Source organism: Sander lucioperca, chromosome 10 (assembly GCF_008315115.2).
Source record: "Sander lucioperca isolate FBNREF2018 chromosome 10, SLUC_FBN_1.2, whole genome shotgun sequence".
Classification (NCBI taxonomy): Eukaryota; Metazoa; Chordata; class Actinopteri; order Perciformes; family Percidae; genus Sander; species Sander lucioperca.
In genome coordinates this window covers 33,071,121-33,093,419 of record NC_050182.1, presented here as the reverse complement: position 1 = coordinate 33,093,419, position 22,299 = coordinate 33,071,121, and the positions used below count along the sequence as shown (strand labels likewise).

The window sequence follows — 22,299 nt, the reverse complement described above, 5'->3', positions numbered from 1 at the left end:
CTCGCCCATGTTTTTATGCGATTAATTCCACCCATTCATCTTCCACTTTCACACTTGATTATTTTTCCATCTCTAATTGCATATTTATTTTATGTATTCTGTTCTTTGGCAGCTCATACAACACAGCCAACCTGATGGATGACCTGAAGGGTTTGTACAGAACAGCTGGCCAACATGGCAAAGGTATCAGCTTCCTCTTTACTGACAACGAAATCAAAGACGAGTCCTTCCTCGAGTACATGAACAACGTCCTGTCATCTGGAGAGGTCAGGAGCACAGACATAGAAATAAGACATAAAATCACACATGCATATATTGTTATACTAATATAAACTTCACAATTTAATGTGAACTTGTTAAATATCCAAAATACATTTAACAAGAAATGTAAAAGCAGCTGATAAGATTTTCAGCGTTCAATTGCTGAAGAGCCCCCACAGTAATACGTCCCCCTTGGTTTGGTGCTGTGAACTAGGAACAAACTAGCTAACAATCTGCATTCTGGCTCATAGGAAACATACCAGCCATATAGTGTAGTTTAGCATTAGGCCATGTATAGGCTTAAATGTTAGCAGTCAAATGTTGCAAAATGCATCTGTTATAATATAATGCGACAGTACAATTCCGAGGATGTTGTATTATAAGTAAATATATCCCAGTGCATGCTTTATAGACATACATTCCCATATATCTTTATATTTATGTCTTGCTTATCAGTGTAATTTACCAGACATGTGTAGAGGGTATGAAACACAGACAAATTCATTATTAAGAGTGGTGCCTGGAAAGAAAATGGATGTATTATCTTTTGCTGAATGCCCTGGCACACATGTACTTTTATTGCGGTTTTGATAATCAACACATACCCTTTATTATGAGGAAAGCCTACTGTGGATACACAAAGCTGCTACACTGACTCAGATACTGACATTGACATCATCTTGTTTGTTTAGCACAAAAGCCTTCATTATACTTTTGTTGTGCTGCTGAAACTGACAGCTAGCATTCACCCTTGAGTGAAACAGGCATTTCATGACTGTGATACCAAGTCAGCGACAGCACAGACGAGAAAACCATGTTGTCTCTTTCTGGTTTATGAGCAGTGGAGTTTATCTCAATTCAATCCAATTAAAAAGCAAATTGCATGTTCGCTGTCAATACGATAGCATTTCACAATTATTTTCTCATCGATTTGGATGTAATGAAGCTGTAACAGAAGAGACAGATACAGCTATTGCTGCATCGCTTTGCATTTAAGCTGCAGAATGGCCTTTTTCCTGTATTACTCTGTAACAGCAGCAGGAGGAGGAGGAGGTAGCTTTAAGGTCAGGTTTACACATTTCTCTGCTGCGGTCCCAGAATCATCCATTGTACTGGATCCAGTGGCTGTGTGTTACTGGGTCAAATAAAACATTTCCAAAGCACTGATCCTCTAACTTACTATCTTCTTTAGCTCCCTCCTTTCCTCTTACTTCTACATCTTTTCCTCCACACCTACAGTACTCCCCTTTATGTGCTGTTCCTTCCTGTTCCCACTCATCCTTTGCCTCTTCCTCTCATTGTCATTGTTTTTCCCTCTGGCTTTCTTCCTGTTCTGACTGCACCATTTTCCCTCGTTGTCCTCTTATTCCCTTCCTCCTCCTCAATTTGTACTCTCTAGTCCAACTTCATTGTTATCCTCTTTGCCTTCTCCTCTTCCTCTCCCTCTCAATTACCCTTCATCACCTCATCATCCAAATTTTCTTGATGTCTCCTCTACAGGTAATCCTTTCTTCTCCTTCCTAATGGTCTTGATTCATATTTAAGGACAGAACTACAAAAATGCCACAGCAATGACCTTATCACCAACAATAAAAAAGTGATCTGTGAATAGCAACTTTAAAGATAACATGAGTTTAGTTGAAATAGTACTGAGCACTACAAGATCATTCAGGATTCACTACTGTTGTAGGCATTTACAAGTTACAAAATAGTGTCAGCAGATTCTAGTATTGCATTATGTCAGGTCCTGTACTCAACAGATTTTTGGAGATGTCAATGTGCTGAGTGAACTACTTATTTTAAACATGCCTAATGTCAAGCTATTTAAATCATATGCAGTATCTCGCTCCCAGATACTTATCCATCAGGCTGTCACTTGTACTACTGCTTTGTGCTGACATAAGAGACTTGCAACTTTTTCCCAGTTCCCACTGCTTAGATGTTCATGTTCTGTGATCTTTATGTTATGTAGTTCTAATCAGACATGGCCCTGTTTTATAACAGCATCTTAATGCTAAGCATAAAGCCCATATTTTATGTTTTCTCACATTGAAAAGAATGTTTGATGCAACACAATTGAAACTTGTTAAATTTATAAAAATTAGCTTTCACTAACAAGGAAACATTCACACTTATACATACAGTAAATAGGCTAATTTGATAAGATCAGGAGAGGGCATGCTACAAGGGGGAGAAAACTATTTTCTTAAAAAGGAAATCTTTTCCCAAACTAGCCCTATGTTGTGCATTCATGGTTGATTTGAAGTGCCATTACACATAGTGATGTGCCCCTATTGGTTGTGTACTGTATGAATCTCATCGCCTCATTGCAATGATATGTGGCATAACCATTACAAAGTTGAGTGTTGATGTGCAGCAAAATTAGCTACTGTACATTTTCATTAGCTACTAAGCATGACAATTCCAAGTGTCTTTCTCGGTTATTTCATTTATGCTTAGTATTTTTTAATATTCTACATGGCCCTGAAACAGAAAAATCAGTTTATCAACATTTTAACACTACGGGCAGCCAATGTTAACAGCCCTGGGTGCTTTTTACCCTCTTACTTTTGCTTCACCTCATAATTTTTTACAGATTTTCCCTCCTTTCACCTTTTGTTACCTTCTTATTTACCTCTTTATTTACTCATCTTTTCTTCTTCTGTCCTCCTCATTTTCCATTTGCCTATTGTTTTTTCCTAATCTCCCTTTATGTCCTGTTGCTCTCTCTCTGCCTTATCAAAATAGCATCCAAATCCACCCACCGTTCCACCTCCTCCCCCTGCTTCTCTCCCGCCCTTCCTTTACCTCCATCGTAAATAACAATTTAAGCAGCAGCTGCTTTACCAGGGAGGTAAATAGAAGTGGGGACCAGAGTTTGTGTCTGGGTGTTTGCGTGCAGGTGAGAGGTTTGTGTGTGTGTGTGTGTGTGTGTGTGTGTGTGTGTGTGTGTGTGTCTGTGAGAAGTTTGTGCTGCAGAAGTGTTACAGTAGGATGACTGTGTGTGAGAAACAGTGACAGAGAGAAATAAAGAGGAAGAGTGAGGTGTTAGTATGAGGTTGTTGTAATATGTGAGAGTAACCCAGCAGATGGTTAGAGACATGGTGCTTTTAATCACAACACCACCCCAAGGCTCTCTCCTGCGCTCTCTCTCCTCTGTTACCCACTCTCTCTCTCTTGGTAACTAGTGATTTGTCCAAAACTACATTAAATAAATTAGAAACACCGTTTAACCACCATAATTAGGTTAATTCACCAGCTGCTAAGCAATATAGTATTAATAAAGAGATCGAGACAAATGGCAGAAGTTATAGGGAGTAGTTGGAAAGTTGAGCATATGATGACATATAATCAAAATAGGAAATTAATCAAAGACATCTCAGCACTACTTCAAGGGTTTAATTTTAAATATGTTATTCTGGGGAATTTTTGCATTTGAATTAATTCATTACCTTGCCATGTTACTGTTTGGAAGGCCTTTTTTCAAATTGTGCTTCTCTGAATTTCTGTTTGCCACTAATTGTCTCCATGTGCCTCAATTAAAGATTATTATTTGAAAGTCTGGGCTGCATGAGAAATTCAAGATTGAATTAAGCACTTATTTGCCATGCTAAACATGCAGTACAATTTTTAGAGTGCTGAGAGAAAACATTTGAAATTGTCTTATGGTGACCTGTATCTCCGTATTTGTTGAATTGAAATAAGAAGTACTACCACAAAACTGCTTACAAAGCACATATATGAGAGAAAGGAGACATCCTAAAATGGTTAAAATTCCATTTTAATTTTGTGTACACAGAAACAAAATAAAAAAAACAAAGGGGTAGATTAAAACAAACAAAAATATCTATCCCAGCCAAACCTACTGGACACAGTCTAACCAGTATTTTTTAGGACAAACAACCTAAAAAGAGACATAAAGCTGGATAGATCATGTAATTTGACATTATTTGGTGTGTGTGTGTTTCTATCCTCAGGTGTCCAACTTATTCGCTCGTGATGAGATTGACGAGATCCTCAGTGATCTCATCCCTGTCATGAAGCGGAAGTTTCCCAGGCGACCGCCGACCAATGAAAATCTTTACGAGTACTTCATGTCAAGAGTCCGACATAATCTCCACGTTGTTCTGTGCTTCTCGCCCGTTGGGGAAAAGTTCCGCAACCGGGCGTTAAAGTTTCCTGCATTGATATCTGGTTGCACCATGGACTGGTTCAGCCGGTGGCCAAAAGATGCTCTTGTTGCAGGTACATTTCACAGACAATTTTTATTTTATATTGATATGATCTGCGTATATAATGGTAGCATTTGTTTCCCCAATATGCATCCCTGTACTCTATCTTCCATTTAGAGTGGCTGCTGTAATCTTCTCAGTGCTGTAAAATCTGATTGACCTTGGATATTAAAACATTCAGTTATCACATAGCCAGCTTGTTCACAGTGTGTCCTATGTGCTTTCTGATTAATGAAAGTCAGAACAAAAATAGAACTTTTCAAATGATCTTTGTTAGACAACTCAGACTGCTGGAAGTCAATGCTGCCATTTCCTCATCTATCATTTGTCCTTCATTAATATCTATTATTGATCTTATAGGCGACGCTTCAGAATGTTGCCTTTAAAGGAACGCGCCGACTTATTGGGACTTTATCTTATTCACCGTAACCCCCAGAGTTAGATAAGTCCATACATACCCTTCTCATCTCCGTGCGTGTTGTCACTCTGTCTGACAGCCCCACTGGTAGCTTAGCCTAGCACTGATCCTGGAGGTAACAGGTTCCAACTAGCCTACTGCTCTGAATAAGTGACAAAATAACGGCAATGTTCCTATTTACATGTTGTGATTTGTATAGTCACAGTGTGTACAAATAACAAGGTCACATGAGACACAGACATCTTCTAACCGTATATAAACTGGGAACTATATTCTCAGAAAGTCGAAGCATTGCTACTCTGCTCGGGGCTTCTCAGGTGCTGCAATCATATCACTCCGCCCAAGTAGCAGAAGTAGCACTGCTTCGCCTTTCTGAGAATATAGTTCTCAGTTTGTATACGGTTAGAAGATGGCTGTGTCTCATGTGACCTTGTTATTTGTACACGCTGTGACTATACAAATCACAACATGTAAATAGGAACATGTTGGCATTATTTTGTCACTTATTCGGAGCAGTAAGCTAGTTGGAACCAATTACCTTCAGGATCCGTGCTAGGCTAAGCTACTGGTGGGGCCGTCGGACAGAATTACAACACGCACGGAGATGAGAAGCGTATGTGTGGACTTATCTAACTCTGGGGGTTACGGTGAATAAGCTAAAGTCCCAATCAATCAATTTGAATTTCTTACAGCATGTCAGAATTGAGCAGTAAAGAAGCTGGTTTCAGTAATCAATGTCAACTCTCTCTGTATGTTTCTCCACTTAATTCAGCTCTCTCTCATTCTTCCTCCTCCATCTTTATGTCCTTCAGTTTCAGAGCACTTCCTGTCAGTCTATGACATCGACTGCTCATCCCAGGTTAAAAATGAGGTAGTCCAGTGCATGGGTTCTTTTCAGGATGGCGTGGCAGAGAAGTGTGTGGACTACTTCCAGAGGTACAGTATTTTGTTAAACAGATTGCCTTTCTGTATCTACAGCAGCAATCCACCTGTGAACAAAATCAGCATATTATTCTGTTATGTCAGACAGTTTGATAAATATCGTTAGTAGTACAAGAGTTTATCTTTATTTATTTATATAAGTATGTATTTTTGAGAGCATTTTATGACTTTATTAGAGAGCTGATAATAGAAAGAAGACAGGAATTTAGAATTAAAACATTGTGCAAATGATTCTTCTGCTTTTTTTGTTTTTAATTTATTTTTTAAACAACATACAAAACATACAATTCGCAATATGAACATACACACAATCTGGAGGGAGTCCAACAGAAGTGATGCACAATCCTGAACTGAATGAGGATCACCCCAACATCACGCGAGAGAGCTCCAACATTCCTAGAGATTCTGTCCCACGCCTCACCATCCAGTGCAACACTGAGATCCCCCTCCCACGTCCCCCCGAGGGCTGAACAGCTCCATCCCCCAGGCCTGCATGAGCATAGAATGATTCTCCTGCTTTTTATGACATTAATTTAACCTACTGTAATCTAATTTAAATGTAGATACCGACGCTCGACCCACGTCACACCTAAGTCCTACCTGTCCTTCATTCAGGGCTACAAGACCATCTACAAGGAAAAGAGGTCTGAAGTCCAGACCCTGGCCAACAGGTAAACAGAATTATAGGATTTAGTTAGTTAGATATTTGATATAGTTGTAATTACAATGTTAACATACTGTATACTGTAGTGCAATTTAGCCTTTCTAAAATGTAAGATTTCATTCCACCTTAGAATCAATACCTCTGCTCCATATTGTCTACATTTCTTACAATTAGTGAGGGTTGGTTTGTAATGTGTTTGACATGATAATAGATTAATAAAGTTGTTGAATCTTAAATCTGTAGTCTTCTTTCATGAGTAGTATATACTGTAGATAATGTATATATATACTATATATATATATATATATAGTCATTAGTGAGGCATCAATAATTAGGCATGATTAGTGCATTTCCTGAAAAATACAGCTGTTTTCACAAAGGGGCCAGTCCAGAACCACCAGTTAGGGGGTCATTTTTTCAGATTGCAGCTTAAAAATACATCACAGATCTCATAAACAACATATTTCACACACATTTCTGTGCTACGTTTTTCATTATTTTGAACTCATGTCTACTTAACAGCTACCCTAGCTGGCCAAGGATGAAAAGCTGCTTTCCTGTTAAAGAATGTTCAAGTTTCTCCACCAACTAGTTCCCAGGGGACCAAAAATTATGTCAAAATGTCATGTAGTTCATCTTGACAGTGTGTGAATATTTACAACAAACAGGATCCCAGGTGTAGATGTGTAGATTTCTCTCAGATAGTCTAGCACATAATAGAAATGTACAATATGCTTTAATTGTATGCGGCTTACCTGATTATATTTACTATCTCTCCTGTTTAGGATGAACACTGGTCTCCAGAAGCTGAAGGAGGCATCAGTGTCTGTAGCAGCACTCAGCAAGGAGCTGGAGGTGAAAGAGAAGGAGCTACAGGTTGCTAATGACAAGGCTGATATGGTAGGTTTCAGGCAGGAGAATGTTTTTCTGTGTGTGTGTGTTTGTTTAGCTTCAGAGAGTGTGTCGAGAGATACATACTCTATGTTTTCCAACAGTTGGCTTTTTTAAGTTGGCTTAAGATTGCACCATTATTTTAAATTAAATAAATCAAGTTGATACTTTGGATTGAAACAGCAGCACACACCATACTGTGTATGCATTCATAGTATTCATCTTTGTTTATTTTTCTGGATATGAATATTTGTTTTTCTGGTCATTCATAACTATATTTTTCTGTAGGTATGTGCAGGTAGGTACATGTGGGTATGCATAAACAGCACTAACATTAATGTGCCTCAGAATAAATGAATGAATAATAAGATGGCTGCATTAACACTAATAAAGTTTCACTAATAATTAGAAATTAGAGAACGAATAGAAGGGCACATTCCTTTTCATTGCTGCAATTTGTTTTAATATGCTTGAAAATATATTGTTATGCACTTACGTGATGAAGCTCCTGCAGTGGGATTGCATTGACTCATGGCCATTTTTATTTCTTGTACATACACCCAGGTATTAAAGGAGGTGACAGTAAAAGCCCAGGCAGCAGAGCGAGTGAAGGTGGAGGTGCAGAAAGTGAAGGACAAGGCCCAGGCCATTGTAGACAGCATCTCAGCTGACAAGGCCATCGCTGAGGAGAAACTTGAAGCTGCCCGTCCAGCTCTTCAGGAAGCAGAGGCTGCACTGCAGGTACTGTATGGGACAGGAGCCATCTGGGGACCATGTATTCAACATTTCTATCTCCCTCAGAAGGACAGATCTGTGATTTCCAAACTTGATTTGTCAGTAAAAACACAAGTTAAAGAAGGATGGACTGCCCACACAAAGTATTTATATATTCTTATCTCTACTGCTGTAACTGTAACTAATGTGTGATTATCTTGCCTTCAAGACTGTTACCTCAGTTACTGCATCACCTAAGACGTTCCCAGTTATTTTTAGAGTTGAATACCACTTTTGTCTACAAAGCAGTGCATACTCTGGCTGCATGATCTCCTATCCCAATACTGTACGTCTTAACACACAAGGTCCCCTGAGACATCTTTATGGCTCCCGATTGAAGAAAAAGTTATACTGAATGGTGACAGAGGTTTGTCAGTAGCTGCACCAAAATAATGGTGCTCTCCATCATTATTATTGATTATCCCAGTCCATTGATATATTTAAGAAGCAACGTAAAACCCACTTTGAGTCACATCCTTTCAAATTTATTTGATTTCTTGTCCAATCTGCATGCGTGCTTGGGAGAGTCTGACTTTCGGTTATATGCATCTTTTTATTGTTTTCTGCTTCATATATGTTATTCTCTGTCCATCCATTTTCAAGTCCATTTTCTACCTATAACAACCAATTTCATTCAAGCCTACTTTATCATGCAGTGCCGCTCCTCAAGATGTTCTCTGCTGCCCCTGTATATGGTTTGTCCAAGCATAGGTTTGCCCTAAAAGATAGCCCGAGGGCTATAAATTGTCAGCAGTTTATTGTGCCCTTCTGTGTGGCTTAATGTCTCCACCACCAATATGTTTCTTGCTCTCACTTTGTGTTGCTTCAGGGTGCCACTTAGAGCACTCTGTGACTTGCTGTGTGTAGCTGCATGCAGGTTTTGCCTACAGCCTTCCCACCCTGTACAGTATGTGTGTAACAGCGGGTGTGTCTAAAGTTAGCGTTTTGCTCTGGAGCTGCGTTGTAATTAAAGCTGTCCTCCTGGGTAGATGGTTGCATACAGATCTCCTATGGCAGGTCCCTCATTAGAATTTTCATCTTGCTGCTGCGGATGGAAGTTTCATATTTTCAAGCAGGCAAACCTTAGGCAATCTGTCTGGATTGATGATCATGCATTTTAAAAATGTATATGTGCTCTTAGATATTGTGCTGAAATAGTGCTCTGGTGCACACAACTGGACTTACTGCTAGTTACAGCTGGTCTTTGCAGAGACTGTGTAATTATTTACACTTTAAGTCCCCCTTGAAAAATAAACCTCATCTACTTTGTATGTTTCTTTGATTTAGCTCTTAATTAACACAAGCATACAACAATGAGTTTTCATAGAAATGAATGTGTATTGCAAATATTTGCCTGAACCAATTGATTAATTTCAAAATTTGTAAAGCTAAATTGAAATCATGGATTTGAGGTAACCTTATTGAGACATTTTCATAAAAAGCAGTGGAGAGCAGAGAAGATGAGAGGAGTTAGCGGTAGAGGATGTGCCAGACTGCCTGTAGGCTGACTCTTGGGATGACAAATCAGAGTGGAAATGGAGCAGGGGGTAGAGAGCAGAAAGGAGTAAAAGTGCAAAAAGGAGAAGAGATAAGATAAGCGGGCAGGGGGCCTGATGAAGCAGCCAAACAACTCTCACTGGAACATTTTCTTTACTCTCCTGCTGCCTCTCTCATTTAAATCAGTCCCTTAAAGTAATTCTCTGTCCCTCTCTGCAGAACTGTTGTTTATACTTACAGTCTTCATGTTTTCTATATTTTCCTCTATGTCTTATTGTCAGTGCCTCTAGTTGTAGTTCCTCTGTACACTTCCTATGTTTTATATTCTAAAACTGCAGCATTGTGTATGATTTCCTTTATACAGCATGTCCTATTAAAAAGATGTTATGAAATTCTTAATCCTTTGCTCTCATCTCAGTTAATCACCTCACTTTATAGTGTATCTTGTGTACAACTAATATGTTTGCCCACTAAAATCCCCTATTTGTCTTTTCTCATACCCACTCAGACAATCAAGCCATCAGACATTGCCACAGTACGAACACTTGGTCGTCCCCCCCACCTCATTATGCGGATCATGGACTGCGTGCTGCTGCTCTTCCAAAGGCGGGTCAACACAGTGAAGATCGACCCAGAGAAGAACTGCCACACTCCGTCCTGGCAGGAATCCCTAAAACTCATGACAGCTGGAAACTTCCTGGGCAGCCTGCAGGTACACTCGATAATATCAGATTTATAAAGTTGAGATTGAAGTAAGGAATAATGTAGATGCTGCAGAAGGCCTGCTCACATATGCCCTAATTCTCTTGGTTTTGACAATGTTAAACATGAAAAAATTAAAATGCATTACTAAAGGAACATAGAAAGGCTTTTTCCTTACAGTCTCTTATGTTGTAAAATTAAGTCAGAAAACATACAAAGACTTTAATTGTATGTTGATGGATAGTTTTGAATTAAAAACAGCAAAAATCTATGTTATAGATTCTTCAATAATATCCTAGTGTATCCTGTATCCAAGTACCCCCTGTTTGAAGATGCCACAAGTGCTTCTTAGCACTTTGTGTTTCAGTATGCAGCAGAATCACTGCCTGTAGCTCAACTAATCAGTGAATTGTAAATGTTTTATACCCACTTACATGATGATTATATGCCTTATTTCTTTAATGGATAAAATTAGCTGTTGTTGTTATAGCTACATTTTCTGTATAGGAAAAAGTTTGGCCTTCATGCCTTCTCAGTCTTGCAGGCAACAACTTCATAACCATATTAGGTATTTGATTGTTTATCACAGTAATAATAATGTGCTCTTGTACATATGAGCTTAAAAGTTCAGAAAGACAGGTTTGGGCAGGTTCGATCAATTTGCAATAATTTGCAGTAATTAAACGCCAAGGTGATGTGACAAATCAGGATAATGTGTAAAATAGGCACAATCAGTGTGAGGACATCTTATGGTCTTTGATTTCACAAACATTTGAATCCACAACAGTCCACAACTTTCTTAGATTTGTCTGAACTTGTTCCACATTAACCCCCCTCTCATTGTTACATATTTCTGTCTACCAATCTCTCTTTTCTGTTATTTCTATCTCATCTCTCTTTTTACCAAACTACACTTTTATCTTACCTTGTGCACCTCTGTATGTTATCTTTAATCTTTTTGCTTCCTTGCCTTTCTGTCTGTCTCCTTCTTTTTCACCTACTCTTGCACAATCTCTTTTTGGTCTCTTCTGTGCTGTGTTCCTGTTGGATTTATCTCTCCCTCATTTGTGCTGCTCTGCTCTGTCTTGTCTTTTTTCTCTTTTTCTATTCACCAACTGCTCTACTTACTGTCTTTGCCCAATCCCCACAGCTCCATTTATCATTTTCTTCTCCTTTTACTCGTATTTCACATAGTTTAACATTCTTCATCTTAAAGTAGCTTTTCATGAGATATTTGTGTGTAAATATTCATATTATTTGCGTACTGACTGAACTAAGTCTTGTTTTTACCTCCTGAACGCCGCCTCCACCAACCACCACCACCTCTCTTTCCCCCTGCCTTGCAGCAATTCCCCAAAGACTCCATTAATGAGGAAATGGTGGAGCTGCTGCTGCCTTATTTTGACATGCCCGACTACAACATTGAAACAGCCAAGAGGGTGTGTGGCAATGTGGCCGGCCTTGCATCCTGGACAAAAGCAATGGCCTCCTTCTTCTCCATCAACAAGGAGGTCTTACCCTTGAAGGTAATATACAGTACAGTGTAATGCATTTAACACAGTGCTTCTTGGTGCAGCAGAGAGGTGAAAACAGTGCTGTTTGTTGACAGTATGTGACATTAAATATAATCAGAATCAGCTTTAATAGCTAAGAAAGTGTGAATACATACAAGGAATTTGACTCTGGCTTTTTGGTGCAGTCAATGTACATGTACACAGAAATAGACATACGGTTAAAAACAAGGACAACAAAGCTGAAAAAAGTAAACACACTGTAAACATTTGACTACTATGCACATATATAAGTATGTATATCAGTAAGTGTGTATATATATATATATATATACATATTACACATGTAAACAACCAGCTCTGTAAATAGTAGTCAATGTGGAAGTTCAATTGGAATGAAGTCCACAAACACATATGTCAGCCTCTTAAATTTCTCTTTACAAACACACACATTGTGATCCACCTGTCATCATCACCCCATCAAACGCATATGACTGCAGCACACACACACTTGCACACACACTCCCTGGGCAAAGTCCATGGTCTTCCACTCTGATAAATATGGAAAATGGGGAATATGGAGGAGAGCGGTAGTTTTTCTGCAGCAAAGCCCCAGGCTACAAAAAACAGGACAAACTGTCTCTGTTATGAAAAGGATTATTCATATTCCCACATTTTGGCAGCAATAATTTGCTGATGGTCTAGGCAATAGAAGTGCCCCAAAAAATTCAGGCAGACAGAGAGAGAATTAGGCTTCTATCCAATGATCATGAGCATACAAAAATAAAAATAATAAAATTAGGATCTCCCCAGCAGACAGCTTGGTCATTAAAGTCATTGTACCAGTCACAGTCACCAAGCAAAGTCTTCAGTGGGATAAAGATCAAATCCGAAAGAACATATCTGCCAATTTAGATTACCCTCTATAGGGTGAAATAAAAAAATAAAAAAACATTACAACAACATTACATTCCTATACACCTAAACTGCATTCTCAATTACGTTTCGATGGAAACGTATTTTCTCCTTCATGTCCTTGTACCAGCGACAGGCACACGTTGGGAAATGGTTGCAGTTTTAAATACGTGGTAACGTTGTGAACTGATTGGTTAGGTTTAGGTAAAGGTCATGGTTTGGGTTAAATTAAGTATATTTGTTACAAGTTACGTATGTAAGTTAAGTATGTTACGTATGTGACGTTACTTAAGTACATTATGAAAGTTAACTTACGTAAGCGTACGTTAAGTTAAAATAAGTCATCATATACTTTTAGGTTGCATACAAGACCAAAACAACGTTCTCCTGGGTGAAAGCTGCCTGTTTGTTTGACCCCATCAATCCAACCATATCTTGTCCCTATGCGGATGTTAAACACAGACTTTGATCAGAAACATATTTGTGATATTTCAAAAAAGTAATAAAAAAAAACATGATTCAGAATGCAGTTTAGTTGGGAATGTTATCTTCAGGAGACAGGGCTGTTCTGTCTTTATTTACTTTTTTCTAATGAATTAATAATTCCACACACAGCAGAAGGGAGCAGAGCAGAATACTCTGTACACAAAACCCTTGATTATTAAGGCACAAAACACACACTCACACACACACACACACACACACACACACACACACACACACACACCTGATCACTTTAACTTTGCCTAATGATCACCCCCTCCCCCCCCCCGGTCTCATTTTACCACTTATTTTGCTCTCTTCCACATCTTATTTTCTCAATTTTGTCTGCACCTTTATGTCTCTGCTCACCCTGGTCTCTTTATCAGATGACTTTCTCTACTTTCCTAGTTTCCCTTATCCCCTCTCTCACTGACAGTCTCCCTAGCTCTGCTCATATTCTCATTTTCTGTGTCTCTCTCTTTCACACACATACAAATCTCCATGAGAATCCCTTCCTCTCCTCTTTGATCCTGATCTTTTGCATTAACAAGGAACACATCCTGGCAAATTGATTTTCTGGTTTCCAGCTCAGTGGTGTCTTCCCTTTAAGCTGGCCAGACTGCCAGCCAGAGATACAGTTGAATGGACAGACAGACAGTCAGGCAGGCAGGCAGGAAGGCAGGCAGGAAGGCAGGAAGGCAGCCAGGCGATAGTCTTCTCAGATGTCAGTTAATTTTAAATAAATGTTCCCGACTTTCTCTTCGCCAGGCCACCCAAACACACTGAGACAGACTTATACATTTTCTCTAAATCTCTGTCTCTAAACCTGTTGTGATGCATTTTCCACACAAAAAAAACTGCTAATAAAACACTCACTCCTACCACCTTTCCTCTCTTTCTTTTTCTGTCAAATTCTCCCCACCTTCACCTCATCTGGTCTGTCTTCTCTTTAGAATTTTTCTCTGTCCCTCTCTTCGTGTTAGCCCTCTTCCCAGAAAACTGACTGTGACCCCTGTAAGCATTTTATGTGCAATAACAGATCCCTCTGTCTCTCTCTCTCTCTTTCTTCCTTTCTTTTTTAGGCTAACTTGGCAGTGCAGCAGAATCGTCTGGCAATAGCTAATGTGGACCTTCAAAAGGCTCAGGCTGAGCTGGATGCCAAGCAGGCAGAGCTGGATGTGGTACAGGCAGAGTATGAGAAAGCCATGATGGAGAAACAGGTCAATAGCTTTACTTACTTCCTTAAAACACAAGTATAAATTATTTTGCCACACAAACATAGGAGCAGTGTGTGCTGAAAAAACAATTGGATTGTGTGATATGAAGCAGATGTGTGCTGATGCTTCACTACACCTACATCTACAGCTTGCCATTATCTTTTATTTAAAAAATGTAACATGAGCCACCTTGCACAAATGGTTGACTTTTTTTCTTTTAAGAGTTAATTAATAAACATCAGATAACATACAATTACATACACATACACATACACACTGAAGCCTTTAATATAGTAGGGAATTGCACTATTAATTCTGCTTAGCAGAGTTTAAATAGCACATGATATGCACAACTTAGAAAATGGGATCACTAGTTTGGATTCAGGCTTTCCTAATTAACTTGCTGTTCCATATGACTGTTAAAATTCATATATCTGGCACAGCTGCCTTTGTGTTTTATTGATTCAATCAAATTTCCTGGAACAATGGGATTTAATTTCCAAATAGGTCACTCTTGTCCTTTCACAGCAATAATACGTTTCTTCATATACAGTATAAACATTTTTATAACTAAACACAGGCTGAATGAATGAAAACAAATATTTAAAAAGAAAAGTCATCTTTGAAATATGTGGGATGGCCTTACTTAAGTTAAATTAAGTCTGTAATTATCTTTACCTGTACATATTTGTTAAAGCTTATGTTGTGCCACCTGCTTCTATTTATAACCAGGTTCTTGAAAGTAGAGTAGAAATGTTTCACCAAGCTTTAACTTCCTATTTATGTATTTTTTTTAAAACTTAATTACTATCACAATCTAGTGTTTTTCAGCATTTTATCGAATAAGCCGCCCTTTTGTTTAAATAGATGACGGGCCTTTAAACTGGAATCACAGAGGTGGACTGTCTTTCTACAGTAAACAGCCTGTGATAACCTGCAACAAAAACAGAAAATGACTCAACCAAGTGGCACTTTTTGCTGTGTGTGTTTTTCATCATCCGTACTCTCTGTTCTGTGATAAATAACAGCATGTAAATGGAACAGTATGTGCATCAACACTCACTGATTAGGAAATCTGGACAGCCCAAGTTGACTCCTTTTATAATTTTATGATTAAGATGCAGGGCTGTTCATCTCCGGGGGCCAGAAGCAAGATTGAAAGGCTCGCTGCAGAAGCCTATACCAGACAGTTTTTATTGAAGAAACAGAAATTATTGCTATTGGGCAAACAAGCTCTTTATTGTATTGCCTGTGAGCATCTGATTGTTGATCGGAAAGAATTGTGAAAAATTGCTTAAATCAGCTGTTGACCTCCTACTATATATATTTTTTAAAGGAAAGCTAATTTGGGCAGTTAGATAGGATAAACATTATGAAAAGAAAATATAAACTCCATCCATCAATCAATCAGGGGTCGCCGGGTTCCTGAGCCTATGCAAACCTAACCCAGCATGCATTAGGTGTAAGGCAGGTGCCTATCACTACAAACATATAACGAGAGAACATTTACACCTACTACAATTTAGAGTTTAAATTAACCTGCATATCTTTGGACTTTCGCATCTGGAGAAAACCCACACAGTGTAAAAACATTAAATTACATTTGTCATCATCTTTATAGCAATCCTATGCTGAGTCCTATTGTACTAGGATTAGAGAGCATCTCAACTCACAAAGGAGTTGGACTTGATTATTTTATTACTGATATGGACATGCTCTCTTTGTCCATATAAACATACTTTAGATTGGTATAGATATGCACAGGCTTACAGAGAATAAAGGGTTGAATGACAGTTGGATGGATGGACGATGAAGAGACAGTTGGAAGGGCATCAACCTACTGACTTGTTTGTCTGCACCCCCTCCTCCTTATCAGACCCTGCTGGAGGATGCTGAGCGCTGTAGACACAAGATGCAGACGGCGTCCAGTCTCATCAGCGGCCTCGCTGGCGAGAAGGAGAGATGGACTGAGCAGAGCAAAGAGTTTGCTGCACTGACCAAACGCCTTGTTGGTGGGTTTCAATTTTTATTTTTTATTTTGTTGTTTTTATTGATCCCTAGTGGGGAAATAAAAAAAAAAAGTTCACTCTGTTGTTAGAACACACTACACACAGGCCTGAAATACACACACATATTAAGAACTTCAAGCTTGTATTCAGAAAGCTATGGCATCAAAGAGATGTCTCTGCATTGAATAATACTGATTCATGCTCTGTTTTGAATAACAGTGATTTGTGAAATGTTGCTCGAATTAATTAGACATGAATTTACACCATTTCTGTTCGATGATTAAACAAATACACATTAAAGGAGAACTCCGGGCAATTTTTACGTTAATCTTGATCGCTATACTTTTTTGAGTACTGTCTATAGCAAAAACCACGAGCCGAATTGGTGCTAGCAACATGGAGCTTCTGTAGCTAATGCCCAGAGCTCCCGTTAGCTAAAACGGCAGTTATGGGGGCATAAGCTAAAGAGTGCCTTTGTGCCTCTTAACAGACTCAAAATGCTATTAAAATGTCTGTGCAACACGAACAGGGCGCTTACATGACAACAAGATGCGTTTAGCAACTTAGCCATTGTTGAAATTCACATACCCTGTTAGCTGCTAGCTGCCGTCTGGGATGAGTGAGTGTGTTCAGCCAGGCTCTGGTAATAATCATCACGCCGCAGTCCTGTGTGTATTTGTAACATAAATATCCATTTAGTGTGCAATCCATCTGGCGTTGGTGAGTAGGAGTCTTGTCCGTGTCGATCGTTGTGGTTTCCTTAGCCGGGCTAGCATTCCCGGCCGGCGTCCCTGCTTCTGCTTCCTCCCCGCCCTCCTGGCTTCACGCGGCCGACAACAGTACAACGAGTGCTCGCTGGTCTGGTGGATGTCTTCCAGAAGACCGTTCAAGCCTTCGCCGCGAAAAATTGTATTTTATTTCCCCCGCAAAAATAGGTCATTGAGCACTGTAGTGGTTATGACCATATTAGTGACTATGCTACATGGAAACGGACCAAATTATGTTTGGGTCCTGTACAGTAAAATAGTGTTTTAGACGGCTAGCTGTAGTCTCGCTAAGTCCCGTGGGAATTCCGTTGTAGCAGGAAAAAGGTAAATAGCAAATTCCTCTGTACAGGTGTGATGAGATCCCACTCTTTACAGCACAGGCTTTCTTCCTCGGTAGGCATTGGGTCACAACACCCACACAAACACCACCAGTTGCCCGAAATCCATGTCCTTGAAGCAGATGCTTCATCTGCCAGTTGCCCCTTTGTCTGTCTCCTTCTTTCCAACTCTTGTGAGGCTAGTTCTTCGTCTGTATACTCGGGTTCATCTAAATAAGGACGACCATCAAACTCAAACGCCTCTTCCATGTGTTCAGTATCTTCTATATTCTCCAGTTACGTTACTCCAAACTTCTTCCCTTGTGAACAACTCCAATCTTCACTCTTCACACACTACGCTCCTCCAACCTGCACACTACTATTTTCCTTTTTCCTGCTACAACTGAATTCCCACGGGACTTAGCGAGACTACAGCTAGCCGTCTAAAACACTATTTTACTGTACAGGACCCAAACATAATTTGGTCCGTTTCCATGTAGCATAGTCACTAATATGGTCATAACCACTACAGTGCTCAATTACCTATTTTTGAGGGGGAAATAAAATACAATTTTTCGCGGCGAAGGCTTGAACGGTCTTCTGGAAGACATCCACCAGACCAGCGAGCACTCGTTGTACTGTTGTCGGCCGTGTGAAGCCAGGAGGGCGGGGAGGAAGCAGAGGCAGGGACACCGGCCGGGCATGCTAGCCCGGCTAAGGAAACCACAACGATCGACACGGACAAGACTCCTACTCACCAACGCCAGATGGATTGCACACTAAATGGATATTTATGTTACAAATACACACGGGACTGCAGCGTGATGATTATTACCGGAGCCTGGCTGAACACACTCACTCATCCCAGACGGCAGCTAGCAGATAATAGGGTATGTGAATTTCAACAATGGCTAAGTTGCTAAACGCATCTTGTTGTCATGTAAGCGCCCTGTTCATGTTGCACAGACATTTTAATAGCATTTTGAGTCTGTTAAGAGGCTCAAAGGCACTCTTTAGCTTATGCCCCCATAACTGCAGTTTTAGCTAACGGGAGCTCTGGGCATTAGCTACAGAAGCTCCGTGTTGCTAGTACCAATTCGGCTCATGGTTTTTGCTATAGACAGTACTCAAAAAAGTATAGCGATCAAGATTAACGTAAAAATTGCCCGGAGTTCTCCTTTAAGTCACTCTTGTATTACTAGCCTAAATGCATTTTGCCATTAATGCATACTAATTACCAACAATGTGGTCAAAATGTTACATTTTAGGCAGACATTTTATTCCCAATGTACTGCAAACATGGTACAATTTATCCACTAATAATTAAGCTTTTTTTACTTTAATGCATTAGCATAGCCTGCCACATCATGGGCTGTTTTCTGATTGTGTTCACACTAACACATAAACAGTATTTAAGTATTTAACCCATTTGTCTTCTTGTTTCAGGTGACGTTCTTCTGGCCACAGCGTTCCTCTCTTACTCTGGACCCTTTAATCAGGAATTTCGTAATCTGCTACTGAGCGACTGGCAGCGGGAGTTAAAGCAGCGTCACATCCCATTTGGCAACAACCTCAATCTGACCGAGCTTCTCACTGATGCCCCCACTGTTAGTGAGTGGAACCTACAGGTCAGTGTTCTACTTTGGTAACTACTGCCAACCCAATCATTCGTTTTAGTGCATATTGATGCAATATAAAGAGTGTGTGATAATTCTATACTGTATTGTGGTGCTCATAAGTTTATGAACCCATTCTAAAGTTGACTAAAAAGAGGCATAAAAAAATCATCTTTTGGAAATTAATCTTAATTAAAAAAATTAGGAAAAATCCAACCTTTAAGAACACCAATTTTCTTTGTGAATGAATAATGTATCGTAAATAAATAAGTGTTCTTTCTTAAAATACAGGGGGCATAAGTAAGTACACCCCTATGTTAAATTCCCATAGAGGCAGGCAGATTTTAATTTTTAAAGGCCAGTTATTTCATGGATCCAGGATACTATGCATCCTGATAAAGTTCCCTTGGTCTTTGGAATTAAAATAGCCCCACATCATCACATACCCTTCACCATACCTAGAGATTGGCATGGGGTACTTTCCATAAAATCATCTCGCTATCATCTCTTTCTCAGGATGCATAGTATCCAGGATACTATGCATCCTGATGAAGTTCCCTTGGTCTTTGGAATTAAAATAGCCCCACATTATCACATACCCTTCACCATAGCTAGATTGGCATGGTTTTATTTCAGTTAACCTAATAGCTGGTTTGATTTGCATTGAGAGATGATTTTATGGAAAGTACCCCATGCCAATCTCTAGGTATGGTGAAGGGTATGTGTGATGTGGGGCTGTTTTAATTCCAAAGGCCAAGGGAACTTTATCAGGATGCATAGTATCCTGGATCCATGAAATAACTGGCCTTTAAAAATAAAAATCTGCCTGCCTCTGTGGGAATTTAACATAGGGGTGTACTTACTTATGCGCCCTGTATTTTAAGGAAGAACATTTATTTATTTGCGATACATTATTCATTCACAAAGAAAATTGGTGTGCGTAAAGGTTGGATTTTTCCTATTTTTTTGATTAAGGCATTAAGATCAATTTCCAAAAGATGATTTTTTTGTTCCTCTTTTTAGTCAACTTTAGCATGGGTTCATAAACTTATGAGCACCACTGTATCTAATGTCCAGGATAGGTACTTAATAGATACGAAATGGAAATGAAAAGTGACATTTCCCCTGTGAAACAGTTTACCTTTAAGTTTTGTCTGTTTTTTTATGAAGACTTCATATTGCAGTACACATTTGCACATATTTCATTATTAATAAAAACATTTTTTTAATAAATGTATGTATCATTTACATGTTTATTGTTAATAAATCAAATACTAGATGCATAGTTAATTGAAGTAGAATTATTGAAATAAATTAATAAACATTAGGATTAAGCCTGAACCAGTTATTTGTTTTCCCATTTTACAGGGGCTTCCCAATGATGACTTGTCAATTCAGAATGGCATTATTATTACCAAAGCTGCCCGCTTCCCCCTCCTTATTGACCCCCAGACGCAGGGAAAAATCTGGATAAAAAACAAAGAGACCAGGAATGAGCTGCAGGTTTGGGATTTCTTTCTTTTGTTGCTTTAAAATATGTGACCTGTGTTTGCTGCTACATTTTGTAATATATACAACCTTTATTTATTCAGGGAGGGCCACTGAGAGCAAGATCTCTTTTCCAATGACGCCCTGATTACAGCACAAATAAAAAGAAATAAAAAGAATCTCAAAAATTACAGGACAATTAAATAATCTGATCATAAAAAATAATCTGATCATAAAACATTACCCAAATTACAATATGTAAAAAATGAATGAAGGAACAATCACAAAATTACAGCACATATAAACACTAAAAACAAATGAGAATCACTGATGTAGGCGAATAAAAGGGCTATTAAAAACAAGAGCAGTACCTATGTAACACATTCAAGCATCATCTTCAATGTCCCGATGGAAACAAGTTATTCTGATTTGAGAGAATCCTGAAGCCAGTTCCATCATCCTGTCAGGAGCGTAAAAGTTAACATCACTCTTTCCTAATATACAATTGATGCGTGGCGTGATTCTAATGTGTGTCTGTGAGCATGTCTGATGTGTTGTGTTAGTAAAATTTAGCAGCGAAGACAGATACAGGGGAATCTTGCCACATAAAGCCTAGTAAATAAACAGTAAACAATGTTGCTCTGTCCGGATGGTAAGAGAGGGCCAGCCCACTTTTTGATACAAAATACAATGATGGGTGAGAAACCCACCACCAGTAATAAAAAGCAGAGCGCTGTGATATACAGCATCCAGCGGCTTCAATGTGGCAGATGTAGCATGCATGTAAAGAATGTCCCCATAATCAAAAACAGGCATTATGAGTGATTGCACCATAGTTTTCCTACTGAAAAAAAAGAAAAAAAAGACTTATTACTGTACAGAAAACCCATTATTCGCCTCAGTTTTTTGGTTAGCTGTTCCACATGGGTCTGAAATGAGAGTTTATTGTCAAGCCAAATGGCGAGGTATTTGCCCGCCATGAAGTGTATGAATACATAGACAGGGGTCCAGGCTAGGCGACTTAGAGAACATAATCCATTTTGTCTTGTCAGGATTCAAGACAAGCTTATGGCTGATAAGAGACTGCTGAACGTCATTAAAAGCAGTCTGCAGGCTTGCAGCAGCCGAAGCAATAGTGGGGCCAAAAACGTAACAAAATTCTATTCTATCATCCGCATTGTAATGGACATCATAAATATTATTACTATATAAAATGAACAGAAGTGAACCAGAAACAGACCCTTGAGGAACACCTTTATCCAATACAAGAGAGCTGAATCGAACACCGTCACAGAAAGCAGTCTGTTTTCTCTCAGACAGATAATTGGAAAACCAGCTGACTGAAAGACTATCTAAACCAATGGAGGACAGTTTGTTTAATAAAATATTATGGTCCACAGTGTCAAAAGCCTTAGACAGGTCGATGAAAAGAGCAGCACAGTGCTGATGGTTATCAAGACCATTCAAAATGTTATTTAGTACAAGTGTTGCAGCTGTAATATTACTTTGTCCTGGTCTGAATCCTGATTGCTGAAGTTGAAGGATATTGTTTGCATAAAAAAGGCCCGTATTTGTGCATTAACCAAGGTTTCAAA

General features: G+C 39.1%; 1 protein-coding gene across 3 annotated transcripts in view; it reads left to right on the top strand.

The window, feature by feature from the left end:
- The window catches only part of dnah5 (dynein, axonemal, heavy chain 5), a 116,349-nt gene that overhangs the window by 60,401 nt on the left and 33,649 nt on the right, over positions 1-22,299 (top strand). For all 3 annotated transcript variants that reach the window (XM_031298634.2, XM_031298635.2, XM_031298636.2), the window contains 12 exons: positions 113-266; positions 4,239-4,506; positions 5,724-5,847; positions 6,417-6,524; positions 7,303-7,417; positions 7,973-8,149; positions 10,188-10,391; positions 11,728-11,907; positions 14,373-14,510; positions 16,384-16,519; positions 19,047-19,228; positions 20,585-20,719. In XM_031298634.2, coding sequence (XP_031154494.1) covers positions 113-266; positions 4,239-4,506; positions 5,724-5,847; positions 6,417-6,524; positions 7,303-7,417; positions 7,973-8,149; positions 10,188-10,391; positions 11,728-11,907; positions 14,373-14,510; positions 16,384-16,519; positions 19,047-19,228; positions 20,585-20,719 — 1,921 coding nt within the window. The remainder of the gene's footprint in view (positions 1-112; positions 267-4,238; positions 4,507-5,723; positions 5,848-6,416; positions 6,525-7,302; positions 7,418-7,972; positions 8,150-10,187; positions 10,392-11,727; positions 11,908-14,372; positions 14,511-16,383; positions 16,520-19,046; positions 19,229-20,584; positions 20,720-22,299) is intronic.